Below are 22,262 nucleotides of genomic sequence, written 5' to 3'. Positions count from 1 at the left end.
AGTACACGGAGAATTCATGCTTGAGAATCACAATGCCGCCAAGGATTCTATCAATACAAAATACTGTATTCTTACATGACACGTGATCGTTGCCGGGGCCATGGCCAATAGGCGATCTTCCCGCCGCGGGCATAATCAGGCCATCAGGACCGTTTGACGTCATTTCGGGAGTTTCAGGACCGTTTGACGTCATTTCGGGAATGTTTGGACCGTTTGACGTCATTTCGGGAATACTTTTTCGACCTTTCGACCTTTCAAATCAAGCACGCTCTGTCATGATGGCTGAATCTTGCCCTTGCCTGCAGCCCTCAGGCCTACGGCCCTTGGGCTGCAGGCTCGGGCAAGATTCAGCCATCATGACCTCCTGAGCGTGCTTGATTACATACTTCATAGAATCCTATATTATATTATCATTATAATTATTTTAAAATGTATTCATAGAATCCTGTATATAAACAGAGTCCAGGTGTGAATTTATTGGTTTGAGAGAATGGTGCAAATGGGAAAACAATCTAAGAAAGAATTGACTGTCCTCACCAGGACTCCTCTAACCAGGGCCCCTTGCTTATGGCCAGCGATACTCTACCACCATCCAAGTGTATAGTCGTCATCCCTCCAAGCAGCCACCGTTCAGTATGGATCAGATCATATCATTTGCAGTCATCACCGAACACACATCACGAGGAAGTCTGATCCAGAGTACCCATAGTTGTTTTCTCGTGAAAATCATCAGTGGTTTCCATCACTAAAAGGCTAAAACCAAACGAAAGAAAATTGCAGTTTCAAAAGCGGATGAAAACTAGCACCTAAGGTGCTACACTACGCTAATTGTAGAGTGATGAATATAAAACATTAGAGTTTAAAAGCCAGTACGCAATTCGTCCTTCTTGTTGCTGTATTGAATGGAGCACTTGTCTCCAAAACAACCGCACCATTCTCGTATTATTTACAGTGCTGACCAAAACCGGCAAAAGTTCAACGCCTTTCAATAACAATGGGTAGATTCAAGTATTGTTTTGTTCTAAATAATATATTTACAGAAATGTTGAGTGATGTCCAGCTGCAATGATGATATGAAAAGGTAGCTACTGATGGTGTCGACGTGAACACGTAGAGCTCAGCCCAATCCAAGGCCTGCCTGAAAGGGGATGATTTCCAGACAGCTGCGAATTAGAAACTCGCACAGCATCATATCGGTGCCCGTAGCAATTCGAAGGTAGACCAGTACATTACCACTTTTTGGGAGCCTTGCTGTGATCTTCCAGCTTTTCCATCCAACACAATATGGCGTCCAGGGGCAAAAACCATGTACCGAATATCACTTGAATCAGACCCATCAGAGGATGACCTGATGTGACACCACTTACGTGCTGTGGAAGTTGTAGCATTCGGGATCGTTATGATGTTCCAGATGTGATTTTTACCATTTTGACCGGCCATCGTAATCTTTTCAAACGTCACCTGTGTAGGTTCCGGTGACTGGAGGAGAAGAACGCGACACGCAACAAAGTAAACACGAAATGAATTAAGCTAGTGATGACCGCAGGCCGGTGGGACAACTACTCGTACTCATGTAGTTGCAGTGAGCATAGTAAGCACATAATATTATTCTCTGCAGTCATTGCTAATCACAGTTTTGTTCGATTCCAGTACTGGTGGTCATCCTTGAGCAGTGCTCCACTCAGTCCCTGCTCCACTCAGTCCCTGCTCAATCAGGGAGTGGAGCAGGGAGTGGTGCTTTCCTGCAGGTTTGCCGAGTCGAAGGTTCGATGGACTTCTCGTGTGCTCTGGATGTCGGTCGTGAGTCAGTCAAGTGTCAAGTCAAGTCGGCGGAAAAGCGCGAGCTCCAGTGTGGGAGCAAACCAATTAAAAAAAATCATCGAAGAAGTCGCAACCACTACTTCGTACTGTTGTGCCCAGCGCGGGCTTGCGACTAGCTGGTTTGGAGGTGACAGCGTTGTGAATGACCGAGGGTCCTCTATGTCTGTTCTCACCATCCAGGAGCGACACTGACTCACGCTGCTATCTGGTGTTCACGAGGTGTTTGTCGTGCAGGAAACGGAACGTCTCTGTAAGTTTGTATCCCTGTTGATGTTGTGCTTGGAGAGTACCATATAAGTGGTGCTCTTCAGGCACAATCTTCCTCAGCCTACTCTGACTCAAGCTCAATTGATGAGAGGTGAATTCCCCAAAACACTGTATTGAGCAGGGAGTGGTTGCTGAGTCGAAGGTTCGATGGACTTCTCGTGTGCTCTGGATGGCAGTCATGAGTCAGTCAAGTGTCAAGTCAAGTCGGCGGAATAGCGCGAGCTCCAGTGTGGGAGCAAACCTATTCCTAAGATGAGGAAACTCAGTTTAATTCATTCCAACTCTGCATAATGCAGTGCAATTTCCCGCTCAGGGTCCATCCGTATATTATATTATATCGATATTTTTGAAAAACTGTATAGGATTGGGCGAACTTCAAAGTTCAAAGGATCAGTAGGGGAAGTGAACTGCCTGAAAAGAGGAACAGAAATGCCAACCACACCAGGATTCGAACCCGGGACCCTGCTTGTCATGAGCGATGCTCCAACCATCCGAGCCATGGGACCAGGCCAAACCTAGAAGGCGCCGACAAGCCTCTAATTCCAAAGGCAGCTCACAGCACGTGCCACACATTCTGATGGTACTCAGGTCCTTTCCCCTCCCCCAGGGGACCAACCACGGTCAGTTTCTGGCACGCACCTTTCAGAAACTGTTTTCCCGTGGCTATGTTCATGAGGTTGACTTTCATTTTGTGTAGCTCATAAACTAAATGCTTGCACAGTGTCCGTCCACATCTAAAAAATTATATTTTTCACAGACGAGACGAACAGGGACCAACCCCCCCCCCCCCCCCAACAAACCAATATCTGCTCTAATAAAATATTGATATTTGTGGATGACCCTTTGGGGGGACTTCAATTTTAATGATATCTAGCATGCCGTCCTGCCGGTCGGACCCAAGAAATCGGGCTGCAAAAGTGCTTTTGGTTGAGAATTTTCTTGAAATAATTGTTGGGATGAGGTCTTTGTAAGACAAAGTAATGGCGCAAAATGCAAAACGATGTCCAGAGCATTGCATATGTGCAATTTTATCAATTGTTAAAATGGCCGCACTTGCTCCTGTCGGAGCGCTAGCAACTCTGTCCGAAGTGAATTTCGACCATGGCACATCGGTCGTGGTAAGGATATAATGTCTTTCTTAGGCTGCCATGGCAGTAGGATGCAAAATTCCATACTCTGTCCCTATGGTTACCATGGATTGTTGCCATGGAATATGTTGTATTTCTCGTCGGCCGAGCGCAGCGAGATAGGCGAGAAATGATTTCTTGCGAAACATTTGCAGTTGCAAATATGGCATCTGGTGTGTTCTTTATTGTCGCTTCTTTTCCTGACATCTTCAGTCAGTTTTGAGTCTCACCAGTTTAGTCACATCTGGCTGCAGCCAACTACCCTTCACTTTGTGTGTTGTCGCCATTGCTGTCTATGTCTCTGTGCGTGCCAGTATATGTGGAGCGAGAATGTAATACGCCTCGTACGATCATGTCTAAAATTTGTGGACTCCTTCATTAGCCCCTTAGCAACAGTCAAGTTTTATGTGTTAGAACAGAGGCCGTGCAGCATGTCTGTGTATGATGGTCCTACCGGTAGGTCCTACCGGTAGGACCGAGGTCTCTGCAAGCTACTGTACAAGTACAAAGTTTCGTTTGGAATTAACTTTCGCTATATTCGTAAGGGGGCACGAATAACTAAAGTTAGTACCAAACTAAAAAAATTTTTTATGAACGTTCGGGGTGACTGACCTCGACCAAAAACGAAATTTAGTACGTAACAAGCCTGCTGGTGGAGTGATCTAACGAAAGATTTCGTGAACGAAAACTTGCACTTATACAGTATAAGAGTTATGGACGCAGGATGGTGGGGCGTTCAAACAGAGGGTGGCCGGAACTGTGGAACACTCGCAATAACACTCTACCCTGATGTTTACCCTGAGTTGATTTGCCCTGAGAGATGTACATAGGTTATGAGCTGCATAACAGCTGTGAATATGTGATGCACTGTGCCAAAGAGACATGTCACCTACGTCAGTCCAGCGACGTGATATTGGGACTGAAATATTCGGATCGACGGCCAGAGGTTGTACTCGTATAGGGGGAGGGGGTTCTGACTCACCTTCTAGGTGAGCCAAAATCATCATTCTCGGACACACCTGCCGGTGCGTCCTCCCACGCCTCCCATACTACTAATGTGTATTTATTGGGTATACATAATATTATGCGTATTCACAGGAAGTGTGAGTTACAAAGTCTGAAGAAAATGTTGAACGGTCTCTGCTGGGATGATGACTACACCATAGCTCAGCGGTTAGAGCATCGCTGGCTACTAACGAGGGTCCCTGGTTCGAGTCCTGGTGGTGACAGTCAATTTTTTCTTCAGACTTTTCCCGTTCGTGTCTTTCCCTCAAACCAGTGAACATATTATTATTATTTTATCTTATTCCACTCACCGGAGAATGTACCCAGTGTGCTGACAGTGCTCAACACCATGGAGGCAGAGCGTAATACAGAACATCAAGGACAATCAAGGCTTGTTTGCTGCTACTTCAAGTTTCATGCTCTCGCAATCATCAGGCAACATGAGGATGGGGTGCCGACCATGCCGGTATATAAGCCAGGAGAGGGTGGGTCGTGTAGCGCTGTGTGAAAAGCTGTTGAGAATGTGGGGGCTCTATAGGTTTCAAGACTGGCGGTGTTATTTTACGATACATGTACACTGCGCTAACATCGCACTGCTAGCTCTGTCAATACCTCTACAGCCTCCTGCCTCCTGCCTACAACACACACACACACACACACACACACACACACACACACACACACACACACACACACACACACACACACACACACACACACACACACACACACACACACACACACACACACACCTTGCTCATTACCTCCTGCCCACACCAGCCACACACATTCTGTGCTAACAGTACACTGATAGCCCTGCCACTGCCTCTACAGCCCCTGCCTTCAACAACCACACACTCCGCACACAGCCTCCTGCCATTGCCTCTACAGCCCCTGCCTTCAACAACCACACACTCCGCACACAGCCTCCTGCCTAAATAACACCGCCAGCCCTGAAACCTATAGAGCCTCCACATTAACACACAGCTTGTCATGCACCAGCACTACAATACCCACCCTCTCCTGGCATATATACCCGGCATGGTCGGCGCCCCATCCTCATGTCGCCTGATGATTGCGAGCTTGAAACGTTTTTGGTAGAATCGTTGAGTATATCTATGGAAACCGTTCCTCTAATATACCCATTACTACACACACACCTCCAATTTACCCAACTACAATACACTACGGTAATACTACTGTAGTAATACGGGGGGGTCGTTCGAGGACGCGCCGGTAGGTGTGTTCGAGAATGACGGTTTTGGCTCAGGTGAGCCAGAACCCTCCATCATATACTACTGGCAGAAAGACATAACACGTTACTCACCTTGTGACACATGGCGAATTTTCTGTCGCTTACGTTGGTGTCGTTGGAAGCCAGCTCTATAGTATATCCCCATAGGTTATTGACAAACGATACTTTTCGGATGACGAACACATTTTCTGCATGCAGAGAAAGAATGTAAGATTCAGATTCAACAACAGCAGAACTGGGCATTTAGTTAGTTGTCAGCCGCCTGGTTTCTGCGGTAACTGAGCCCAATCATCGCCTTGGTTACTGAGACTGTTGTGGTTCGCATTCAGCCTGCACATTGCTCGTACACATTTCCACTGGTACGCACGAATCGGAGAGTTTAGAAATACACGTACGTTGCATTGAAAGGGAACATGGAAGTAAAGGTAAAACCAGAGAGGAAAAGACATGCAGCACAGGAAGCCAAGATGGATCCAAGGAGAAGTACATTGCACACATGCGCACACTCTTAATACAGAGAGTGCTGCATAGCAACAGTAACTACGCACATGGCAAAAGTACCTATGTACATGGTAACAGTAGCTACAATAATCTATTAAATGTGTATGAACAAACGGCGAGAAGACAATAATTTGATAACCGCAATCAATAGGACAAGCTGAATCGACGTTTGTGTACTTTATTCATGCAATGTAAGTCTATGATCGTTTGGTCGGATTCGGATCCAGATCTCAGTCAGATCCGTCGGATCCTTCAAAATCAACCGATCACTGTTTTTTTGGATCTTGGCTGTTGCCATGTTGACGAAGTAAAAAATGGCGTCGACGGGTTACCCAAAAGGGCGAAAGTCGTACTGATCGCGCGAAACGTCAACAAGAGTCGACTGGCCGTATAGCAATGAATACAAAATGATTTTTACCCGCCATATACACACAAAGGTCGTCACATTAGGATCCGGTAGATCCAGTCAATCCTGCTCCTGGGGCAGGGTTGCTCGGATCCAAATCCGATAGATCTGGATCCATATTCGACCAATCGATCACTGCAGATCCAGTGGATCCGACGAATCTGGATCTGGATCCGACCAAACGATCACAGACAATGTGCCAGAAAACGATGAAAATAGGAAGAAATAGTGTAGATTTAAAACTCGGATGTTGAGCCAATAATAAATGTAGAAAGGAAAAGGACATATGGATACGAGTTAAGAGTAACTCTCCATCACTGTAACCAGATACTATATACAGTCAGAAAGTGCAACAACTAGGCACAAAGCCGACAGAGTACTGTCAGAGTACTCCTAACTCGTATCCATAATTATGTCCTTTCCCTTTCTAACGTTACATTTATTATTGGCTCAACATCCGAGTTTAAATTGCACACCTGATGAGCCGTCACGAACCATACGGCGAAACGTAAGTCGTGTGAAACAACTTGTTTTGTAGTCAACTAGTCAATCACAATGTCATGCATGAGGAGTACCGTAGGAGTTTGGCTTTCAGCTTGTACAATTCGTTTTCGCAAAGCTTCCCCTTCTTTACTTATCTTTGATATTTATGAGCCACCCAAGTTGGGTGGTGTGCTGCTTTGCTGCTTCGACTTGTAGTTAGACCGCTTTGTCAAGTACCCTACTGGTCTCATCATCGTCCAGTAACAATCGACATCCTTTGTTCCGGTGGGACTGTAGCTTGTGCTCGTTTTCGTTGCGCTTACCCCTCTTTGATCTTTCCATAACCTTGAACCTTCCGAGTTGGAAGGCTGTCGGTTAGCGCTACGGAGATGTGTTGAAGCTAGGTGTCAGGACGTCGGATGTCTTTAGTACTCTGTCAGTTTTGTGCCTAGTTGTTTAACTTTCTGACTGTATATAGTATCTGGTTACAGTGATGGAGAGTTACTCTTAACTCGTATCCATATGGTTTTTTTCCTTTCTACATAAATAGTGTAGAGAGAAAAAATATACGCATTCATGATTGCTCTCGCTGTCATTGTTAAAATTCACACTTGTAAATTTCACTGCTGTTGTTTCTCTAACTTCGGTTTTCTAGAATAGTTCAATTTTGTTTCAGTGTCCTTTAGTACAACGACGATTCCTGATGAGTGTTGTACGAAAACTTGTTTGAATCCTAATTTTTCTGTACACTATTTCTTCCTATTTTCATTGTTTATTGCACATTGTCTCCACCGTTTTACATTGCATGAATAAAGTATACACAAATGTCGATTCAGCTTGTGTTTTTGATTGCAAATTAATGTGAATGGCTCATAATAATCATCTCACCTCTATGTTCCTGCTCATTTTCGCACTTTGGTGTATAATTTCTTCACTCTTATGATCATGTATTGCTCTTCTGTCATGCAGAAAGGAAAATGACATATGGATACGAAGCTAGGTGTCAGGACGTCGAATGTCTCAGTACTCTGTCAGTGTTGTGCCTCGTTGTTGCACTTCTGACTGTATATAGTATCTAGTTAGAGTGGTGGAGAGTTACTCCTAACTCGCACCCATATGTCCTTTTCCTTTCTGCATTTATTATTGGCTCAGCATACGAGTTTCATATTGCTCTTCTGTACAGTATTATTCTTCAATCATGAAAATCTACCGATGAGAGCGACAAGAAAATCGATTTTGGTAAATCCTCTTCTGAGACTTCGTTGTTGTGTGGCATGACCGCGAAACCGATACTACTTATGCTATGATCCGCGGCATTACAGGGGAAGTTAAGCCTAAAATCTAATTTTCACCAGTTGTAGTCGTCGGGGTGCTGAGTCGAATGGTCTTGGTCCGAGGGAGCTGAGACGCTCCCTTCCTCCTTTAATCCCAATCGAACTCTACGTTACTTGTTCGACGCGTATGTGTATTTTCTAACAATAATATTGAAACCCAGAATCGATTTTCTCGTTCCTATCATCAGTGGGGAAAATACGGAACAGGAAAGGATACCAACCAATGAAACCGAAATGCCACATAAAATCATGATGCAAGTGCAATAAAACCACTAGAGGAAGCGCAAAAAGTTAACACGATTACGTAACCAAAGGTAAGAACTTAACCTTTTGCACCCCGCGCCCGAGTATACTCGTTTTGTAGCATGCCCTGCTTTCCCAAGCCCGAGTATACTCGGGTAGAAAATGTACTGTATGTACAGTGAACTCGGATTGCGTATACCTCGCTATTCAAATATTCGTAACTCTGTTATACTTTCTTCGATTCTCACACCTGACGGCTCGTTGGAAAGCTGAAGGAATAAGCTTTCCAATGGTATGTCGTTTGCTGGGGCGAAAAGTAAAATACCGGAGCGCCGAAGGTGGAAACGCAATTCACGGGCCGAAATACAGGGCACAAAATTTCGCACCTTGGATTTTCGAGTGGACATCGGCAGGGAAGGGACTTTCCCTATGACTCACAGGGGCACAGCCCATGCGTGTTGGGTACCAAAATGAGCGCTTGAACTTCAGGAATCTGAGAGAGTTTGAATTTTTGCTCTGCGCTGAGTAAAACTGTAGAAGCGAAGAAATTTGTGACTGGGTGTGGAATATCTCTTCGAGGCCCGATAGAGGAGCTCTCAACGGAGTGTGAAGGCAACTCTATTGCTCCTGCTGAGTGATTATTCTTTTCGTTTGGACAGAGAAGGCTTCAAGCTTTCCAAAGAGCCCAAGATGATCAACTTCCGTTCCTGGTGAGTGAAGTTAGAATTTTTTCGAATCACAGGTCTGCTCTGCCGGGCGACAGAGAGAGAGGCGCAGCGAGCGGACTGGGAATTCATGGGTTTCAGGCCGGGGTGGAAAAGGTTAAGAAGGTACTGAACGAAGTGTCAACCTACAAATATAGCCTAAGGGGCCGTCCGTAAATACATGTATTTACTTAGAGACGTCTAAGAGGCGGTTCTTTCTTGACCCACCCACCCATACCCAGAAACGCCCCCCCCCCCCAAAATGCAGATAATACCACTCATAATAACCACTATACTATGCATGCATATACAGTACAGACGACTCCACTTGTAACGAACTCGCATATAGCGAATTTCGTGATATAGCGAGCCCTTGTCCATGTCCCTGTTTGAACCCATACAAAATTGACCCGTTATAGCGAACAGTCTCCCCGGCCAGTCTGCCGTGACCTGTGCAGTGCAGTGTAGACTGTAGCGCGTCTCAACGCCTACCTGCACTAGCAGTAGCAGTGCAGAGCGGTGCTACAATGTATTCATCATGTAGACCTCAGACCTCAGACCTCAGACCTGCCCATCGCGGAAGCGATGATAGCGGACAGCTATGTTAGACATAGCAACTTGTGCTGGGATTACACCATTCAACAGCTTGCAAGGCTACATGTACATACACGCGCGGTATGGTATGCATGCACTCCGGAATGTATTTTTTTAGAAACGCCTTTTAGGCAAACCCACCCACCAGAAAGTTAGACGTCTCTAAGTAAATACATGTAATTACGGACGGCCCCTAAGGGCTCGTTTACACGGCAACGATTGAAAAACATTTTTGTCAAAAGCGTTTTCAAAAGAATACGCTTCCACAGATTTTGATAAGAGCGTGCACATGACAAAGCTGAAAAACATTTCAAAAACGTTTCAAACCAAAAACGGCCTTCAAAGTGTTTTTCAATTGTTTTCGTTCCGTTTTGTTCTCGTTTACACGGCAAAAACGTTTTGCTACCATGGAAATGCCGCAGTGGTGTGGCTGGAAATAGAAAAAGCACGAGTGAGCACCGAACTTCCCGCTCTAAATTTGCCGTCGCCAGGCCAACTTATTGCAGGTGACCATTGTGCGGCGAGAAACAGCGAAAAACAGCGAAAAACACGTTGCAGTGTTAACACCGAAAAAGGCTTATCGTTTCGTGTACACAGCAAAAAAACGTTTCAAACATGGAATGAAAACTTTTTTAAATCGTTGTCGTGTAAACGAGGCGAAAGTGTTTAACGCAGTTGCGTGATGTCTGCGGCCTTCATCCTATTCATAGTCATAGTTATGTCTTTGTCTATCACCACTTTTTTTAGAATTTGTTCGTGACATCTCAATAAAACCTTCGTGAAATGACGCTTCAGCTGGTTCTGTTTTTTTGCAATCCTTCAATTATGCCTAAGCCACCATTTTGCTTAGCTCCGTCCATTATGCTGAAACACGGCATGATGCCGAAACCCGCACTCACATGTGTGCATATAATTATTGTGAAAGCTTCTCAGAGACAGGGTGCATGCAGGGAACGAGCCAAAAAAACATCACACACGCCAGCACAGCAGAAAGGTCACACCGACTTACGATCCTTTAAATCCACGGGGTAAGATGTGCCCTTCTGGAACATGAGGCACATTGGCTTGTTAGGGTCCGGTTGATCGACTTTGAAATAGCCCTCTTTATTGGTGTCAGGCAAGAGACCAGTATTGGTGACAGGCAAGAGAATCACTACCACAACGCGGACATCCTGTCCCTGCAGCAAGTCATAAGAGAACAAAACTAGACATACAAAGCCTGACGCTGAAATCAAACCGCAAATTTCAAGTCGAATCGTTTTGATTTCGGTCCCACCCACTTGGATGATCAATCGTCTGGATACTCAATGGCCGGATAATCAATGCTCTATGCGCAACAACAACAGCAGCAACAGCACCAGCACCACCACCACCACCAACAACAACAACACCAACAACAACAACAACAACAACAACACCACCACCACCACCACCAACAACAACAACAACAACAACAACAAAAACAACTACAACTACAACAACAACAACAACAACAACAACAACAACAACAACAACAACAACAACAACAACAACAACAACAACAACAACAACAACAACAACAACAACAACAACAACAACAACAACAACAACAACAACAACAACAACAACAACTAATCTCTTATTAGCCACAGGCCATCACGAGAATAAAGATTTGTTAGCATCCCCCCACCTCACAACAGAGCAACCGAGTTTTGGATTAAGCTGGGAGTGCCGATTCTAGCAACTGGTATGATGGCTCTGCTTGGAGCCGCTAGATGGCTCGAAGCTGAGCCGGCAAAAGACTCCGCTTGGAGCCAGCAAATGACTCCCATGGAGCCGCCGAATGACTCCGCATGGAGCCGCCGAATGGCTCAGCATGGAGCCGCAGAATGACCCCGCATGGAGCTGCCGAATGACCCCGCATGAAGCCGCCGAATAACTCCGCATGGAGCCGCCAAATGACTCCGCATGGAGCCGCCAATGACTCCGCATGGAGCCGCCAATGACTCCGCATGGAGCCGCCAATGACTCTGCTTGGAGGCGCCAATGACTCCGCATAGAGGCGCCAATGACTCCCCATGGAGCCGCCAATGACTCTGAGTAGAGCCTCCAAATGCTGAATATATAGGTATGCATAACCAGTTGAGAGCATGTATTCTCATAGACTATACAGATACCGTCATGTGTGCGCCAGAAACATGTGTTGAGCTAGTGGGTGGAAGGGTGGGAAGGAAATAGTTTGGGAACGCATGTTCCGCAAGTTGCACTCTCGAAAGTCAAAACAGCAATGACATGCAAGAGACATTGTACAGGATCTTGGTGGGCGCGTGCCCACGTGACTCGCGCATGCGCGCAGGTCGGGCCAGTTTGTTGGGCTGCCTGCTAATTTGCGTTAGCATGCTAACGCTCGCAAACAACAAGCTTGCGCATTCCTTGTTTCACCCCTAATGATCAGTCTTCTCTCCTGCACAGGCTTAACCTCCCCACTCTTTACACACTTAATCCCCACTCTTTACAGACTCAACCTCCCCACTCTTTACAGCCGACAAGTTCTCAAGCACTTACTCATTGCTCCGAAATTCACCATAAGCATGAACCCTCACACATCACCAATTTTTTTTCCCCTGTTGTAATAAATTACAGCCTACCCCCATAGACACCCTCGCTCCTATTACCTGACAACAACACATAGTGACCGGCACAAAGGCTCCCCACTCAACATTGCCCTCGACCACACAAGAGTCTGTATAGGATATAGCGTACCCTTTTGCTTTCAGCGCTTTCATCACCATACCCGATGCATCACTACTTCCTCCATTAACAAAACTTCGTGATGGATTTTTGAAGTGATGCAAGAAATGGTGTTTTCTTCGAAAGAATATTCCCTCGAATATTGCTTTTGGCGAACGAACGAATATTCTTTATTCTTCTGAAGTGGCTCAGGTACTTCACTGAAGCAGACCCAACAGTCATGTTGTCAACAGATCACGTGCATAGTAAATATCCACTGGTGAAAGAGCAAATTTGACCAAAGAACAAGCTACACAGTTGTCAGAACATAATTTCTTCCCCACCATCCTCAATACTACGGAGGAGATCATGGTCAGAGCTGCATAATACAGCAACACAGCACGACATTTTGAGGAAAGGAATATTCGAATGGCACTGCCTGCTTTCGAATATTCTTTCTGGTGTAGGTATTCTAGAATATTCCGAATATGCGAATATTGCTTTACATCACTGGATTTTTGAGGGACTGGTTTGCGCACAAACTGCCATGAAATGAGTCGCGATCACTTTCTCGGCCTTCCCTGGCATGCCATGAAAGAGGTACGATGAAAGGAAAGCGACCTTTCACGACAAGCCGAGCGGAATCGATGGTTGCGCTGTGGGAACATAGGTGATGACAGTTATGGCGAGGCGAAACTGAAATAACACTTCTCCGAGGGGATAATGCGCTGCACGCTTGGCCTCTCTGCTACTCTAGCACTGAGTTTGAGAGTGATCGAGAGCGATGGAACGGAGCAGCGAGCCTACACAATGAGCGAGTGAACAAGCAGCTGCTCCGATCGCCCGGCGCAATGAAATAATTCTGAATTCAACTTCTTGTTCAACCTGCGCAAAGCCCAGATTCGAATACTGATGCATGCATTCTTTCAGAAGTCTGTAGTCCGACGCGAGTCTCGTGGCTAAGGAAAGTCGACTGGACTTGCCAGCCATTGCCGTTCAGTGCTGGTAGGAGTATCCATCCAAGAAATTGGAACCAGTTTGGCTGTGCCTTTACTCCCGCGTTTCGCGGAATTCTGGAGAGTGGAGATGAAACCAGGAGTCCTAAAATATGTTTACAACACCGTGGTGGAAACGAGTAATCGCCACCGCAGCGGATCAAGCAGCTTGAAAGCCAACTTGAACGACGGCGACATCACCAAAGTTCAGCGGAGTGTGATCAAAGAAGCCGAGGAAAGGCTGAAACGAGCTGAGCAACGACTCGAGAGAGATGACGACTCGCGTGCAGCAGATGACGACACCACAGGGTCAAAAATCAAAAAGGAGTCGAGCGAAAGCAACGCAAACTGAACTCTCCGCTCGTTCTGCCAACAGTTTCTTTTGTAAAGATGCTGTGCATGGGCTGAAGTATCTTCGTCCAGTGATTTGCAGTCGATACAAACTATTCTTGACCTGTTCTAAGCGTTTTCATATCCATCAAAATTCATCACGAAGTTTTTGTTAACGGAGGAAGTACAAGCGATATTGCATGCACATTGTACACATGACTACACATACATGTACACGAGGCGAGTGAAAACATCCACATGGTCATGTGTGTCTGTACCCGACACTTTACTGCATTATGCACAATGTATATTCTGTCCCCGGGGAAAATTGCGATTCCGCGGCCGCGTTTTTTTCCGCGTTTTAGCGATTTTTTAAAAGACCGCGTTTTCCGCGATTTTCCCGCGTTTTTTGAACTTTTTTGTTGCACTCACGTACACACAGTGCACTGTTCGGTCAGCAACGTCTCATCGTGGCGGCTTTTTACTCAAATTTGACGAGTGCTTACACCAGAGACTTGTAACTGATTGATTTCACTACATACTCACTGAAAATTGCCGCACATCAATATTATTCACCGTCTATTAACCGCAAATTCACTGCAAATTATGCCATATTATGCCGCGTTTCCCCCCCCCGCGTTTTTGGCGATTTTTTTCCGCAATTTTCCCCGGGGACAGTATATTGTGGGAAAGTCATGCCTTTTACAGGAATTTTTTATTTTTTTTACTATTATTCACAAACCCAACTCGTAAAATATAATATTGATGTGTGGACAAAACAAACAGCTACTGAGCAGGGGCTGCACTGGGCAGCAGTGATGGTGAGGTGCACATTCATTGCTGACAATCCACCTGCTTACCACGCATGGCGCTACCAGTGTCTGCTGTAGGAATTCAAACCAAAAGGGTACACGTGTACCTGGCACAGCCACTGGAACCGGGTCAGCGCCGCCGGGTCCGTTCAAGTACACCTACTGCAGGTACATGTGCATCAGCCTACGATCAAGGACTTGTCAGGATTTTAGGGCTCTCTGATGTATATTGTATTCCCTCCTGGGCCGCCCCCATGCCAACAACAAACAGCAACATTATGAAGAATATCAGGAGCAGCAGCTGCGGCGGTCGCGGCAGTGGCAGCAGCAGCAACAACAGCAGCAGCACAAAGTATGGGATTTCTTCCTTACTGGATCCTGGCATCTGTCCTACTTACTGAATCAGTTTCATCTCTCGACCCGCCTGCAGCAGAACATAGGGAAAAGACAGGTTCAGATCAAGAGGAGTGGGTAGTCATCGTGTACAGTCTCATTAGTGCTGTAGATTTTTGAAAGGAGCAGCCAAACGGGGGGGGGGGGGGGGTGAATGTTGTTTTTGGGGGGGGGGAGGCAGAGGGGGACAACAGATTGTGCTGGCTGTATGTACATGTAATAATTCAGTGTCTGCTCCAGAGCCGGGTGAGCGACCCGGTTGGGGGTACTTGGACCCGCTTGGAAAAAGAACACCGGGTCACTTGCGACTCGGTTGGGACTCAATCAGGGAGTCCTATTACTCCCCGATATCGCGATGTATGTTTACGGTAGCCGCACTGGAATGTACCCGGGACTGACCCGGTTGAAGAGCTGAGGGCAAAACCAGATAAATCTAATTCATCGCTTTTCGAATAATGACCCAATAAGGATTCACTTTCTGAGCGGTTTGTATCTAAATCCACATCAATTTTGGGTTTCAGTTTTGAAATGGTTCTTGTCAGATTTTGACTGTGAAATCTTACCCATTGGTGCTCCTAGACCTTTTTTAAGTTGAAAATCTGATTTTCTCAAATTTGGCACTTATCAGGTTTCGCATCTCAGCTCTCCACATGCACAAATAGACACATGCACTGCTGCTCAGTGAAATCCAGTCGCAACTTTCACCAATTGTAATCATCGGGGTGCCGAGTCGATTGGTCTTGGTCCGAGCAAGCTGAGATGCTCCCTTCCTTCTTTATTCCCAATCGAACTCGCCACTTCCACCGAAACTGGGTAACTGCGCCATGGGGATTTTATGCCAAATGTTGTAAAAGCGCCATTTTGTTCCTAACAGTCGTAAAAGGACGGACGACCGCGATTGGCCCACATGTTGTAGACTTTTGGACGCTGTTGTAGTCTTTTGCACACTTTGAACCTTCACACCAAGGTTCAACTCGAGCGACAGGGACGCACCCAAACAGGCTGTCAGTTGTACCCTGCAGGCACGGTGACCATGTGACTGGTGCACACATGAGCACGTGACCGCTCATTCACCCATATTCGATGGGGAATATGGGCCGAACGCTGCATCGCAGCCTTCTCGGACCAAAACCAGTCGACTCAGCGTCCAAAAGACTACAACATACGGGCAAATCGAGGTCATCCATGCTTTTATAAGAACGAAATGACGGTGACATTTTGCATACAAGAATCCCCCTCTAGTAGAGCGCAGCCACCCTGGTTCGGTGGAAGTGGCGATTTGGGAATAAAGGAAGAAGGGAGCGTCTCAACTTCCTAGGACCAAGACCATTCGACTCAGCACCGAAGACTACAACTGGTGAACGTTTGATTTTAACCTTTACTTCCCCTTACATTAAGTTTGAGCCTGTGCCGTTTCGCAGTCCAGTATTCGCTCCAGGGCTGCACCACGCCCGGCACGTACTTGAGCGACACGATTGGATTTTTCATTGAGCAGCACTGCAGATTATTCGAATGACATCATGCCATGCATGCACATGTACTTGCATGTTGTGTATTGAGTAGCAAATAAGCTCATTGCCAAATATGGAAGGTATGAGTAATGCATGTGAGTACACTGGGATCAGGGATGCACTGTTAAACACCCCAGACGACCATGCACAGGTGGCTGTGTGGGGTGTTTATGGTACAAATTACGTCATTGCGCAATGGGCTTATAGCGCTAGTTTTTTATCAGTGATGCAAAGGAATATTCGTGTACACGTACTCAATCTGCGCAGGCCCGAACGTACCTTGCCAGGGTGCTCCAACTGACAAGTCAGTGAGCTCTGCATGACGCAGGCAGCAAAGGCACTACCCCACACACGAGTGCTCAACTGCTACGGGAGCAGGAGCGTAATCATGACTCAATTTGCGCTTGCATGTTGTGTATTGAGTAGCAAATAGTGCTAGTTTAACCTTTTATTCAGCGACAAACTCGGGCTTGCAGTGCCAGCTTTCCACACCACCGTACACAGATTTTTCAAGTGAGGGCGTAATCACATAAACGACCTCTACCTCACGACCTCCTGGGCCGCTCCCATGCCAACCTCATCCTCAGTGAGTGCGTTCGATTATGCCCGAGAATCACGAATCACCCCAGGCTATTCACATTCACATTGTTTGCGTTTTTTTTTCATTGATGTAGATGTCAAAAGGAGATTAGGCCGGATTTTTGACTCTTTCCTCTACCAAAATGGTACTGTTTATACAATACAACTGTTTTCATTTGATGTAAATAGGGTGAATGGATTCCGAACCAATCACAGGGCTGATGACATGAATTCGAACGAGGAGATTCCATTCATGAATCGAACGCACCCAGCGTTCTTCAAGCTTTAGGACCGCAATGCCATAGCTTGAGCTACGCATGTGGGAAACCTACCACTGCCATAGTTGCTGGACATCGCTTCTGAGCTGTAGGCTTGTGATTACGCGCCAAACTCGCTATCTTGGTCGCCTACGACAGCCTCCTGGCCTCGGGTAATCCACTAATACCTCCTCCTGCGTCGCGCCAGATCACCCACGTGTTGCCTGATTTCTAACTCAGCGACCCTGCTCCTGCTGCTGGAGTAGGTCTTATCCGACCGACCAAGAACGTCGCGAATGCCGCAAGAGCTAGAGGTAGATCTACCTCATGAGCTCAGCTCAACACGTGAACCCTCGCTTGACCTGAGCGCTAGCGGACAATCACTGACGAAAACATGTACAGAATCGATCAGGACAGTACCTGGACTGGAGCATCTCTCTTCGTTTGCATTCAAAGGACTTTACCGGCGCGGCATTCATTTCGTTGGAAAAAATACCTCCACCTACGTTTTTCAGGTGGCATGGTAGATCTGCATGGTACCCGCAGACCTACGGGGGAAATGAGTGCTAAAATCTCTGCCCAACAATAAGATTAGTAACCTAGTAGTAGTACAGTACAGCCTACACTACATACAGGCTACAGCATGTAGTAGTACAGGTCAAGTCAGTACACATGTGACATGCTACAGGCCACGTGATCAGATTTCATTGAGCAGCATTGTACTCTGTTTTATTATTTTATTTTATTTTTTATACTTAGTATGTGCTAGCCATTGGCGGACTAGGGCATGTTCGATTGGTAGGATTGGGATCCCGATCCACCGGATCCACTGGATTTGCACCCTTTCGATTGGTCGAATCCGGATCCGGATCCTTCGGATTTGGATCCGGTCAACCCACCTCCGGGAGCAGGGTTGACCGGATTAGGCTGTCCCCGGGGAAAATTGCGATTCCGCGGCCGCGTTTTTTTCCGCGTTTTTTGCGATTTTTAAAAGACCGCGTTTTCCGCGATTTTCCCGCGTTTTTTGAACTTTTTTGTTGCACTGCACGTACACACAGTGCACTATTCGGTCAGCAACGTCTCATCGTGGCGGCTTTTTACTGAAATATGACGAGTGATTACACCAGAGACTTGTAACTGATTGATTTCACTACATTTATAGGTTAGTGCATGGCAGGGAGGGCCTTATGGCTTGTTAGTGCCCGACAGGTTAGCCTAGCGGGGCCGTAGGTCCGAGGGCTAACCTGAAGGGCACAAACAAGCCACCCTCCCTGCCATGCACTAACTATTTTAGAACGAGGTTACATGCATTATCTCACTTCCATTATGCTTGTGTACCATAATTATTGGGTAGTTTTGTGGTTTGTGTGCAGAGAGACTACATGTATGTAGCTTGTGGAGTTATTTAGGGGCTTTGAGAGCCCCTTGTCGATAACTCTAATGACTTTGATCCTCGCTTTTTATAGGTTTCCGCAAGCTTTGACAAAGAAAATTCGTACAGTTTTTTTTGTTAAAACAGCTCCTTTTTGAAAATGTTTTCGATGAGTGATGTGTCGCTTTGTTTTGCTCTAATTGGTGCTTTTCTCCAATGTCATGCAGTCGTATTTATTCAGCTTTTATTTCTTGTGTACTTGCATACTGGTATTAGTTTAGTCCCACAATCTGCGATAAAATGATCCGTTGTAGCACCTACTCCACTTTTATGTTTATGTATCTATGTCATTCGGATCTTCCCAAGTTGTACAATGTACTGTTGAGATACCGAATTCAAATAAATCAATACCATACCATACCATACGGATGAAAGAATACGGGAGGCAAAAACCGTACACACTTCTGAATTGCGTAGCTTTTAGTAGTACACCGTACACGTTATGCAGAGTTCATTATCTGCACCGTACTATTATGCATACAGGGAGTTGTACGCACCAGTTTAGAGTATATTCAGCGGGCTTTAGTAGTAGTAGTAGTAGTATTCTTTTATTTTCCATCGGAAGCCTCAACAGTGATGAACACAACTCTTAAGAGGGCCGATAACAGAGTAGAGGGGTGTGGGGTGAGAAAAAAAAATAATAATAATAAGAGATATTTAAACTAAACTAAACTGATACTTGGAACAATAAAGCAGCAGTAAGCAGTAAGCAGTAAACACAGGTATACAATGCAAGCGATGCAGATCAATGAGGCCGTTTGCTGAAAAGAAGATCAAAATACTTCTGAAAAGACGCTGCGTCTTTAAGCATGGTCATAATGGGATAATGCAATTATTTTATTATTTTATTATTATTCCACAATCACGATGACATAGTGCCAATAAGCATGTGATGCGGGCGATTTTAACCAGCCATGGTGGGGACAACTGAGAAAAAGAAGGAGAAAAAAAGAGAAAACAAAACAAAACAAAAGAAGTACTGGAGAGAGCAGTATGAAGATTAGGCTAGCAATGGAAAACAACGAACTCAATTCAATTCGACTTAGGCGCGGGCAGAATGGAACAAAATGCAGCGAAGGTGTCACGAGACTTTACCTCCTGCGGAAGCCGAGACCAATGAGAATAGGACTTGAACAGAGGGGATTTTAAAGGATCGATGATCTGGCAAGTGGGAAATGGAGAGAACATCTAGTACGCGGGCTATTATTGAACCAGCTTAAATGCGCAAGTGCATGAGGAGGAGCAAGTTGAAGCTTAATACGGTGAATGAATTTGCAGGCCGAGTGGGGAAAGCGTTCTGAGAGAGGGGAAGAGGAAGCCAAAATGTATAGCGTCTGAGAGGAGGTCAGAGGGGGCATGCGAAATATTAATCGAAGTAATTTACGGTGGGTGACTTCTAACCGATGCATAAGAGCGGAGGATAGACCGGAGGACCAAACGAGAGAGCAGTAATCAAACAAAGGAAGAACATAAGAGTGATAAATTTGTATTCGACAACCATGGTGTAGATGGGAGATGTGAGGAGAAATGCAGCCTATCGCGGAGCAAACTCGCTTTTCAATATAGGTTACGTGCGAATCCCAGGACAAGTGTTCATCAAGAAATATACCAAGGTGTTTGTGAATTTTAACAATGTTGATAGCAATGGGATCATCAGGGAAAGTAAAAAGCCGAGTCGTAAAGAGGGTGAGGTCACTGGGGGGTCGTGGGGGGATACAAAGGATTGCCGTTTTCGACACATTGGGGCGGAGTTTCCACTTCGACATCCAGCGCACAACTTGATTAATGTGATACTGTAGCGAGTCGCAGGCTTATAATAATCCTGGCTCGGTTATATGGAGCGCTGTATCGTCCGCGTAGAGGGAGGTATGATCCAAACCTGCCAAATCATTAACGTATACGATGAACAATAGAGGCCCCAAGATAGAGCTCTGGGGCACTCCAGAGTGGACTGTTAGAGGGGCGGACAGGGCATGACCAATTCGGACACTCTGTCGACGTTCAGTGAGATAGCTGGTGAGCCACTGCAGACACGTCCAGACACGTCCCGCCAAACGCTGCTAACTTATGGAGGAGACCCCTTGTCCAGACAGTGTCAAATGCTTTGCTCAGGTCGAAAAAACATAGGAGGCTAAATTGCTTCTGATCCTTGCATTCATAGAGCTTCTGCACAAGCCTCAGCAACTGCCAGGCGGTCGAATCGCCTCGCCGAAATCCAGACTGTGACGGATCAAGGACCGGGTTCACATGTTGGTATAAGTGGCCAAAGGCCACACGTTCACAGAGCTTTGAAATGGTGGAAAGGAGTGAAATCGGCCGATAATTGGATGCAGACAATTTACTGCCTTTATTCTTGTAAATAGGCACAACCACAGCTGCCTTCCAGACATCAGGGAAGATTCCGGTGACGAAGGACTGGTTGAAAACTAGGCTGAGAGGGATAGCTATACTAGGAGACAGGGCTTTTAGGAGTTCATGGGATATGCCATCTGCACCTGCCGCCTTCTTGGGCTTTAGGCGACGGATGTGTTGGGCAATGGCGGTGGGAGTAGTGCTAAAAGAGGGTAGTGCTGGGAGCCCGTGGTATGGAATACCAGGAAGAGACCAAGCAGGATCATCCGGTGTTCCAAAGCTGATGAATTGGCGATTCAGAGCATTGGCAATCTGAGTAGGGTCGTTGTGTACTGTGTTATTTTCATGGAGTTCAGTGATGATAGGGTTTCCAACAGGGGTCGGCGAACGAAGCTGCTTAACAAACTTGAACAAGCTAGGGGTGGGTGCAATAATGGATGAGGGGTTAGTGCTAATGGAGGACACATACTGGCGGTGAGCCTCTCTAGATAGGATTCGTGCTCTGTTACGTTCGCACTTGTAATGCTCGTGATTGCTAGGGGTAGGATACTTGCGATACAAGCTGTACGAGTCTCGCTTCCTCTTCAGCTGAGCTTTAACAGCACGTGTCAGCCACGGGGGACTTGGTGTACGTCGTCTAGGGGCTGAAGAGCGCGACCGGGTGGGTAGGAAAGTGGAGCATAGACCATGAAGGATGTCATAAAATGCTGGAGCAGTACGGTTTGGATCTCCAAGCTTCAACTGGAGAGCAGCATGCCAGTTCACAATAGCAATGGATTCATTTAGAGCAACTAGGTGAGTGGGAAGAATGGAGGAGATGTCAAACTGACTGAAGTCAGGTATCTGGAAGGAATGGGAGGGCAGTGTAGTGTTGGGTGCAGGTGGTGATGCGGTACATGTCGGGATGCACAAACGGCCAAGAACAATTGAGTGGTCCGACTGACGGAGAGGGGCTGAGGGGCGCGGATCGCAGATGCTGGCTGCAGTGTCAGTGATCATCAGGTCCAGAGCAGCCTCATTGCCTTTGTGGGAGCGGTGGGTCGAGAATGTGACGTGTTGCTGCAAGGAAAACATGTCAAGAAGACATGAAAGTTGGTGGCCTGCAGTGTCTGTTGTTGTTCCATACCAGGTGGAACATTTAGCATTGAAATC

At 46.3% G+C, this 22,262-nt stretch overlaps 1 protein-coding gene across 1 annotated transcript; it reads right to left on the bottom strand.

Annotated features, from left to right (window-relative positions):
- Positions 1-690: 690 nt before the first annotated feature.
- On the bottom strand, positions 691-17,808 carry LOC135818064 (uncharacterized). Its single transcript, XM_065331384.1, has 5 exons — positions 17,402-17,808; positions 14,985-15,010; positions 10,750-10,918; positions 5,548-5,663; positions 691-1,479 (listed from the first exon to the last, which is right to left on the bottom strand). The coding sequence occupies exons 1-5, from the start codon at positions 17,421-17,423 to the stop codon at positions 1,189-1,191; spliced, it is 624 nt and encodes a 207-aa protein (XP_065187456.1). The 5' UTR covers positions 17,424-17,808; the 3' UTR covers positions 691-1,188.
- Between the last annotated feature and the right edge of the window lie 4,454 nt (positions 17,809-22,262).

This window comes from Sycon ciliatum, chromosome 5 (genome assembly GCF_964019385.1).
Source record: "Sycon ciliatum chromosome 5, ocSycCili1.1, whole genome shotgun sequence".
NCBI lineage: Eukaryota > Metazoa > Porifera > Calcarea > Leucosolenida > Sycettidae > Sycon > Sycon ciliatum.
This window is presented reverse-complemented; position numbering and strand designations above follow the sequence as displayed.